Below are 10,057 nucleotides of genomic sequence, written 5' to 3'. Positions count from 1 at the left end.
TGAATTATCGAACCCAGGAGAGAGGTGGTGGGTGCTTTGGGAGGAACGGTTGGTGAAAGGGCTGGAGGGAGGCAGCATGTTTGGCCTTGCAGTAATAGGCCTTGGGTTACTGCTGGTAAGCCTGCCTTCCCCTTGTAGGGTTAGAGGAGGTCAGAACATGTGGCCTCCTTGTCGTTTTTGCAAAAAGTATTTTTCTACTTTTTTCTTTCCTCTTCCTTATTTTCAGCTCTTTCCTTTTTTGGGGGTGGGGGGAGCGTGGCATATAGACAAGTTATTTCAAAACCTTGATTGAACAGGACAAAATGTCCATAACCAGACGATCCACTGGGTCTCAAGGTCCTTCTCCCAGGCTCACAAGAGCCTGATCACTCGTGGACACATGCCTCACTGCCCAATGTCGAGTCACAGACACGGCAACTCCAGTGCAACGGATGAGGAAGACTCAAGTGACAGGGAGGCCAGGGCTCACACTAGGCACAGAAGCCTTGTGGGGAAATCACTTCTAGAGGCAACTTCCAGCCCTGCTCAAGGCTGCCTGGAGCACTACACTGAAAGGTACTGGAAAGCCATGCCCACTCAGCAGAATCATCACAAATCGTCATGGGACAGAATTACTTCAAAACTAAGGTCTACAGAGTCCCACTCACAACTGAGATGGGGTGAGTGGGACCAGCACCGAACAACACAATGACATGCCGGTGAGAGTACAACGTAAGCATAACCCAGAGTGGTGACAAGGCGAGATGTACCACATCATTCACTGATTTCCAGAAAGAGATCAGTGAGGATGACTGAAAATACCATGGACTTCAAGGAGGACCAATCTGTCCTGGAAGCAGTGCAGCCGGAATGCTCCTTGGAGGCGAGAATGGACATTCATCTCACCCACTTTGGTCATGGTGTCAGAAGGGACCATCCCTGGAGAAGGATGTCATGCTTGGTAAAGTGCAGGGTCGACGAAAAAGGGGAAGGCCCTCAACGAGATGGACTGACACTGTGGCTGGGATGATGGGCTCAGGTACAGCAAGGATCGTGAGGCTGGCATAGGACCAGGCAGTGTTTCATTCTGTTCTACACAAGGTCACTATGAGTTGGGGTCAACTCAGTGGTACCGAGCAAACGACACCAATACTGTTATTTTAAATTGGACACTACTGGTATACACTCTAAGGAGCCCTGGTGACAGAGCAGTTAAGCACTTGGCTGCTAACTGAAAAGCTGGCAGTTCTAACCCACCCAGCAGCCCACGGGAGACACACCTGGCAATATACATCCATGAAGATTAACATCTGGGGTCACTTGACAGCACCCAACAACAGTACGTACTACAGCAAAAGGCAGGTAATTATTATGTGAATGCTGTTAACAACAGAGAATTTCATCATGGAAGGAAAGACACCAAGGCTTTCTACCAGCACTGTACCTCTAAACCACACATTTCCTGACTGCGTTCACTACACAGGCTGAGAAACATTGCCAGCCAGTGACACTGAGCTGTCCCAGCCACCAGCCTGCACCTCCCTCCTAAAGGGATGAAGCTGCTGAGAGAAACAATGGATCGGAGTCTGAACCGCAATGGCCTGTCAGACAAGAAACCTTCCCCAGAAGACCAAGGTGTGTGGAGAAGACTCAGGGGCCAGTGGGAAGAGGGTCCCACAGGCTCAAGTGACAACAGAGTATCAGTAAGGAAAGTGACTGCAGTGGACTGAAAAGCACAAAACCGTTTTGAATCTATCAGCCACAAGAACATCAGCACAAAGGACACTTTGCCTCCTCTGGAGACACTACAATAAGCGCTCCTGCCCCCATACACCTCCAAACCCCTGCCCCATACAACCCAAAACCTGACCCATATGCCCCCAAAACCCTGCTCCAAACATCCCCCAAATCTGCCCCAAACACCCCAAGCCCTGCCCCAAACACCCCAGAACCTGCCCAATACCTCAAAGCCCTGTCCCAAACACCCCAGAACCTGCCCCAAACACCCCCAAAACCCTTCCCACGCACCCCAGAAGCCTGCCCCACATACCCCAGAGCCCTGCCCCATGCACCCCACAGAAACTCTGCCCCATGCACCCCGAGAGCCTACCCCACCCCCCCAGCACCCTGCCCCTGGATCCACATCTACTTAAGAAACACAGCACAGAGAGATGGTGGACTGCACCACAGGACTCAGTCTCAAAATCTCCAAGACAATCAGGAGGGAGAAGGGCAGAGAGGAAGGGGTTTCCCAGAAGCCTTGGGACCCGGCGCCCTGGTGGCGCTCTGGATTCCGATTCAAGCAACAGAATCAGCTGAGGCAACCAGGGAGATGGGAACAGAGACTACAGACTGGATGCCACTAAGGGATCACTGCCAACTCTTCCAACAGGCAGTCACGGTACTGCCGCAGTTTCCTGGATTTTTTTTTTAAGAATTCTGATCCCTCAGTGAAAAAAAAAAAAAAATTTTAAAATACTAAGTTTGGCATTTACTTCAAAATAATCCAGTTAGGGATGAGGTGAGTATGGGGCAGAGATGAAAGGTCATCGGTTGTTAACTATGGAAGTTCAGGGATGGCATGGGGGGGGTGGTCTCGCTGTATCCATCTCTCTACTTTAATGCACATTGTCAAACTTTCTAGAATTGAAGAAAAAAAGCCATACTGGGGAAAAGGATGTAACCATGTATGTCTCGGTATGGACAAACTCTTCCACTTCCGGCAAAACTGAGTGTGTACCATTGGTACGGGTACACATTTGTTCTTAACAGGCTACACCATGCACTTAGGGACCCTGGGGGCCCTGAAGCACTTGCTACCTAACCCGAAGGCTGGTGTTGACAACAGCACACACAAGAAAAGATGGGACAATCCGATTCGTCTGTTACAGCCTAATGAACTCTACGTTCTTGTTAGGTGCATCAAGTCAGCTCGGACTCACAGTGACTCTGCGTACACCAGAACCAAACAGCGCTCAGTCTCGCGCCAGCCTCACAATCCTTGCCATGTTTGAGTCCACTGTTGGAGTCACTGTGTCAATCCACCCAGTTGAGGGTCTTCCCCTTTCTCTGACCCTCTAATTTATCAAGCATGAAGCCCTTCCCGGGCGCCGGCCCCTCTTAACATTACCAAGGTAGGGGGGACGGAGTCTGGCTGTTCCGGCTTCCAGGGAGCATTCCGGCTGCACTTCTCCGACAATAGATCTGTCCATTCTTCTGGCAGTCTGTGGTACTTTCAGTATTCTTCTCCAACATCACAGTCCAAAGGCATCAACTCTTCTTCAGTCTTCCTTACTCACTGTCCAGCTTTCACATGCATATGAGGCAAATGAAAACACCATGGCTTGGGTCAGGAGCACTTCAGTCTTCAAAGTGACATCTTTGCTCTTTAGCCCCTGATGGAGGTCCCATGCAGCAGATGTCCCCAGTACAACATGACATCTGATTTGCTGACTGCTGCTTCCATGGATGTTGACTGTGGAACCAAGTAAAATGAAATCCCTGGCAACTTCAATCTTTTCTCCATCTATCGTGATGCTGCTTATTGGTCCAGTTGTGAGGATTTTCATTTTCTTTATGTTGAGATGTAATCCACACTGCACACTGTAGTCTTTAATCTTCATCAGTAAGTGCTTCAAGTCTTGACTTTCAGCAAGCAAGGCTGTGTCTTCTGCCTATCGCAGGTCGTTAATGAGTCTTCCTCCAATCCTGAGCCCACATTCTTCTTCATACAGTCCAGCTTTTCGGATTATTTGGTTAGCAGACAGACTGAATAAGTATAGCAAAAGGATACAACCTTGACGCACACCTTCCCTGATTTCAAACCATGCAGTGTGCCCCTTGTTCTGTTCGAACGACAGCCTCCTGGTCTATGCACAGGTTATACATGAGCACAATTAAGTGTTCCAGAATTTCCATTCTTCTCAATGCTATCCATAATTTGTTATGATCCACACAGTCTAATGTCTTTGCATGGTCAATAAAACATAGGTAAACATCTTTCTGATATTCTTTGCTTGGAAGCAAGCCAGGATCCATCTGACATCAGCAATGATGTCCCTCGTTCCATGTCCTGTTTTGAAGCCTGCTTGAGTTTCTGGAATTTCCCTGTCAACGTCCTTCTGTGATTGTTTCTGAATTGCTTGCATGTGATATTAATGATGTTCAATGGTTTGCACATTCTGTTGGATCCCCTTGATTTGGAACACGGATCTCTTCCAGTCGAACAAGCAGGTAGCTGTCTTCCAAATCCCTTAGCATAAACAAGTAAGAGTCTCCAGCACTGCGTGTTTGCTCACAGTTTCCAGTAACAGATCAGTGTTTCACTGCAGTTCATAAGGTTTTCAGCGCCCAATTTTTTCAGAAGTGGATGGCCTCTTCCTTCTTCTGAGTATCTCACTCTGCAAGCTGCACTGAAACCTGTCCACCATGGGTGACCCTGCTGGTATTTGAAATACCAGTGGCATAGCCTCCAGCCTCACAGCAACACACAGGATGACAAACTGACAGATGAGTGGCGGGGAAATTCTAAGGAGTACTATGATCTGACTTCACAGCATACAATAATAGCCACACCCATTAGCTTTAGTTAAGACCTCAAAAAAACAAAAACAAATCCACTGCTATCAAGTCAGATCCAACTGATAGCACCCTTAGAGGACAGGCTGCCTCATCTTTCTCCCGCAGACTGGCTCTTGGGCTCAAACCACCAGCCCTTCGGTTAGCAGCCTATTTTGGTTCCGTAGTGCTGCTCTGACAAGAAAATACCACCAATGGGATTCTTGAACAAACAGGAGTTTATTCCAAGTGCCAGGCTCTAGGGGCTAGGTGAAAGCCCCTTGACCTTGGGCTTCAGCTCTGTCTCTTGCTCCCAGCCCACTGAAGCTGGAGGCTTTTCTCCACTCAGGCAACTACTGGCTGCTGAGGCTGACAAACCCAAGGTCAAAAATAAAATGGCACAGTCCCAACATTATCAAACCAACCACCTGGCAGGCCATTGATTCAAGTCCACTCAAAGTCCCAGGACTGGCTGAGCATGGCAGGCTGCTGAACAACTTGGCTACTTGGAGGGTTCAAGCGTGCCATAAGCTAGACCATTTCCAAAGCTGCTTCTTATATACGGGAAGCAGACCACATCCCTAAAGCAGCTACTCAGCTGCTCCAATACATTCCACCATGCAGTTAATTACCAATCTTACCATGGGGAATAACTACATCCAGCTGCCCAGCCTCTCAACCAGGCCCAGCCAAGCTGAACAGAAACTCAACCACCACACAGCCCAATGCTTTACACAGAGCCACCCACTCATATATAAAAAAAAGGGAATGGAGTAACACCCCCTACACAGACATAAAAGAAAAACAATCCAAACTCGCACCTGAGTCAGGCCGCCCATCGGAGCTCCGAAATTCCTGCATTCTCTTCTCCAGTTTCTGCTGCCGCCGCCGCTTCATAACCACCTCAGGATTCGAGATGGTTCGGGTAAAGCTCGTCTCAGGCATATCTTTGTAAACCTCGGCAGCCAGCCGAGAATTCTCACTGTAAGGAAGGAAAAGAAACAGTCTCTTCATATTACAGATGGACACACTGCTATAATATTATATAATAATATCAACCAGAGGCCTGAGTATCACACACACAATTTTTAAGATGGTTTTGCTACCTGGCTACCTCTGCCCCGACACAGAAGTCCCTGAGTGGTGCAAACAGTGACGCACTCAGCTACACTAGCTGTTTGAACTCACGCAGAGCTGCCTAGACACAAAGGCCTGACGCCTGTCATCAAAGAACACAGCCCTGCAAACCCTCCAGAGCACCTTCCATGCTGCAACGCGTGGGGTCACCACAAGCTGGAACCGGCGCGACAGCCACTGCTCTGCTTGTCTGTTCTTTGGAGTGCCCTACCTAGGTCTTCTGTGTACTATTTACCACGTACTAATCACACAGTAAACAGCAAAGTTTTTCTCAGTGTAAATAATGCCATTGCGTACTCAGCAAACCTACGTCCACCACAGAATGAAACGCTGACCGACCTGTGCCATTCTCACAATCGCTGCTGTGTGTGAGCCCACCACTACGGCTCCATCCATCTCGCTGAGGGCCACCCTCTTTCTCACTGACCTCCCGCTTTATCCTGCATGATGGCCTGTCTTCAGAGACCCGTCCCACCTGATAACATGTCCCAAGTATGAAAGATCACGTGTCACCATCCTCGCATCTAAGGAGCATTTAGACTGCACTTCTTCCAGGGCAGGTTTGTTCAATCTTTTGGCAGTCTGTGGTATTTTCAATATTCTTCACCAGCACTCCAATGCAGAGGCATCAATTCTTCCACAGTTTTCCTTATTCACCATCCAGTGTTCACAAGCATGTGAGGTAGAAAATTTCTATGGTTTGGGTCCAGTGGACCTCAGTCCTCAAAGTGACATCTTTGCTTTCTAACACTTTAAAGAGGCTTAGTGCAGCAGAAGCCGATCTGTCCAGTACAGTGTATCATCTGAGTTCTTAACTGTTGCTTCCACGGACACTGATCATGGATGCAAGTAAAATGAAATCCCAGGCAACTTCAATCTTTTCTCTATCAAGACGGTCCAGTTATGAGGATTAGTTTTTCTCTATGTTGACGTGTAATCCATTCTGAAGGCTGCCGTCTTTGATCTTCATGAGTAAGTGCTTCAAGTCCTCTTCCCTTCAAGCAAGGCAGTATCATCTGTATATTGCAGGCTCTTCAATCCTGATGGCATGTTTTTCCTCATATAGTCCAGCTCCTAGGATTATTTGCTCAGCATACAGATTGAATAAGGAAGGTGAAATGAGACAACCCTGATGGACATTTTCCCTGATTTTAAACCATGCTGGATGCCCTTGTTCTGTTCAAACAATAGCTTCTCAGTCTGGGTACAGGTTCCTCATGAGCACAATTGAGTGTTCGGGAATTCTCATTCTTCTCAGTGTAATCCATAATCTGTCATGATCCCACAGTGCAGTGAATTACTTGGTATGGCTTTTCTAGCCATTGTCTTTGTGACTCCCACCGGATTACTGGGTGGGACCATGCAAATAAGGTGTGCAGAACTCCGATGTTGGGATTGGTTAGTTTTGCCAGTCTGCCACACAGAGGGGATCTCGCTGCCATCAAGAGAGAAGAGCTGGAGGTGAAGTGGAGTGTGTCCTTGGACCTGAGATCCCTGCAGTGGACCTCCTTGGCAGAGAGACACCCTGGCAGAGAGACAGTGGCAGTGGGACCAAGAGGCACGAGACAGAGCGGAAGGCTTACCTAGCCCACGGAGCGAGAACGCTGAGTGCCCTTGGACAGGAGGCTTGCTGACTGGGTGAGGCGCACCTAGGTGTACCTGTCGGCAGAGCTAAAAGAGTTTTGTAACATTTGCCTGAACAGGGCAGAGGCCAGGCCGAGAGGCCCAGGGCCAGAGAGGTGTCCCTGAGGGCACAGCAGAGGGCGGACTGTCCTGAACCAAGAATCGTATCCTGAGCACGTTCCTGAACCTGAACTGTACCGTTACTTCCCTAATAAACCCCACAATCGCGAGCATTGTCTTGTGAGATCTGTGTGGCCATTGCCATGAATTAGCGAACCCAGCAGAGAAGCAGTACATGCCATGGAAGGATGATTGGTGTCAGAACTGGTCAAAGGCTGCAGGGTGGCAGCATGTCTGGCCTCACAGGAATGAGCCTCGGGCCGCTGATGCTGATTCTGTCTTCCTCTTGCGAAGTTAGAGGAGGTCAGGAGGTGCCGCCTCCATGCCCTTTTTACATCCACATGGTCTAATGCCTCTGCATGGCCCATAAAACACAGGGAAACACCATTCTGGTATTGTTTGGTTTCAGCCTAGATCCATCTGATATTAGCAATGATATCTTTCATTCCACATCCTGTTTTGAATCTAGCTTGAATCTCTGGAAGTTCCCTGACAATACACTGCTGCAATCTTTTTAAATTCTCTTCAGGAAAATTTTACTAGCATGGGATATTAATGATATTGCTTGATAATTTCCACATTGTGTTTGATCCCTTTTCTTTGGAATGGGCATAAATACGGATCTCTTCCAGTCAGTTGGCCAGGTAGCTGTCTCCCAAATTTCCCGGCATAGCTGAGTAAGTGCCTCCAGTGCTGCATCCATTTGCTGAAACACTGCAATGGGTTTCCGTCAACTCCTGGAGCCTTGTTTTTTGCCAACTCCTTCAGTGCAGCTTGGATTTCTTCTTTCAATACCATTGGTTCTTGATCATAGGCCACCTCGTGAAACAGCTGAACATCAACCAGTTCTTTTTGGTACAGTGACTCTGTGGATTCCTTCCATCTTCTTTTGATGTTTCCTACATCAATATTTTGCCCAAAGAATCCTTCAATATTGCAGCTTGAGGCTTGAATCTCTTCTTCAGTTCCTTCAGCTTGAGAAATGCCAAGCATGTTCTTCCCTTTTGGTTCTCTAACTCCAGGTCTCTGCACACTTCATTACAATACTGTATTCGGTCTTCTCCAGCTGCCCTTTGAAATCTTCTGTTCATCATTTCTTCTGTTCCCTTTAGCTACTCACCATTCCATAGCCAGTTTCAGAGTCTCTTCTGACATCTATTTTGGTCTTTTCTTGCTTTCCTGTGTTTTTAATGACCATTTGCATTCATTACGATATTCTTGATGTCACCCCACAATCCATCTGGTTTTTGGTCACTGGTGTTCAGTGTGTCAAATCTATTCTTCAGATGATCTCTAAATTCAGATGGGACATAATCAACGTCATATTTTGGTTCTGGTGGACATGTATAAATTGTCTTCAGCTTCAACTTGAACTTGCATATGAACAATTGATCGTCTGTTCCATAGTCAGCTCCTGGTCTTGTTTTGACTAATGATATTGAGCTTCTACATCATCTCTTTCCACAGATGTAGTCAATCTTATTCCTGCATATCCCATCTGGTGAGGTCCACCTGCATAGTCACTGTTTATGTTGCCGAAAAAAGGTATCTGCAATGAATAAGGTCTTGTTCTTGCAAAATTCTATCATGCAATCCCCAGCATCATTTCTATCACCAAGGCCATATTTCCCGACTACTGGTGTTTCCGGCTTTTGCATTCTAATCACCAGTAGTAATCAGTACGTCCTGACTGCGTGTTTGCTCAATGTCAGACTTTGGGAAGTTGTAAAAATCTTCAATTTCTTCATCTTTGGCTTTAGTGGTTAGTGTGCAAATTTGAATAATTTCCACCATTTGTCCGTCAGTTTGTCCTATTTTGGAAGCTTTCATGTTGCTAGAGGCCATGCCACCAGTATTTCAAATATCAGCAGGGTCACCCGTGGTGGATAGGTTTCAGCAGAGTTCCAGGCTAAGGTAGACTGAAAAGAAGGACGGCCATCTACTTGTCAAAAAATTGCCCAGTGAAAATCTTACGAATATCAGTGAAACAGTGTCTGATATAGTACTGGAAAACTTGATGAACAGCCCTGAAACACTATCTGATACAATGCCAGAACATGAACCTCTCAGGTCAGAAGGCACTCAAAATAAGACTAGGGAAGAGCTGCTTCCTCAAAGTCAAGTCAGCCTTAATAACGTGGATGGAGTAAAGCTTTCGGGACCTTCATTTGCTGATGGGGCACATGATAGTTGGGGTTGTGTACCAACGTGGCTGGACCATGATTCTGAGTGGCCTAAGCAGGTATAATGCGGTTATTCCCACGATGAGATCTGATGTATGTACTTTGAGCAGCCAATCTGCTGAAAGAGAATTTCCCTAGGGGACATCCTGGGAAAAGGAGAGAACCTTCAGTGGATCTGGATTCTGTTGTGCTGCCTACAACTGTCCGTGAGCAAACAGTCCACCATTCTGCCTGATGATCTTGAATTCGTCATCCACTGAAGTCAACAACCTGTACATTGACTGTATACCGAGCTCATCAGCCCCTGCAGCTGGGTGAGTTGGCAAAAGCCTCCAGCCTGAAGTGGGATCCAGGAACTTCGGACTTGCCCGCCCCTATAACTGTGTGAGGAGCTCTGGTAGCATAGTGCCTAAGGCACTTGACTGCTAACCAGAAGGCTGGCGGTTCAAACCCACCAG

General features: G+C 47.4%; 1 protein-coding gene across 1 annotated transcript in view; it reads right to left on the bottom strand.

Moving 5' to 3' along the window:
• AFDN (afadin, adherens junction formation factor) overlaps positions 1-10,057 on the bottom strand; it is a 137,602-nt gene that overhangs the window by 112,518 nt on the left and 15,027 nt on the right. The window contains exon 4 of the mRNA XM_042782258.1: positions 5,358-5,518. Within this exon, the coding sequence (XP_042638192.1) occupies positions 5,358-5,518 (161 nt within the window). The remainder of the gene's footprint in view (positions 1-5,357; positions 5,519-10,057) is intronic.

This window comes from Orycteropus afer, unplaced genomic scaffold (assembly GCF_000298275.1).
Source record: "Orycteropus afer afer isolate SDZICR_OR568_19922 unplaced genomic scaffold, OryAfe1.0 scaffold00273, whole genome shotgun sequence".
Taxonomy (NCBI): Eukaryota; Metazoa; Chordata; class Mammalia; order Tubulidentata; family Orycteropodidae; genus Orycteropus; species Orycteropus afer.
This window is presented reverse-complemented; position numbering and strand designations above follow the sequence as displayed.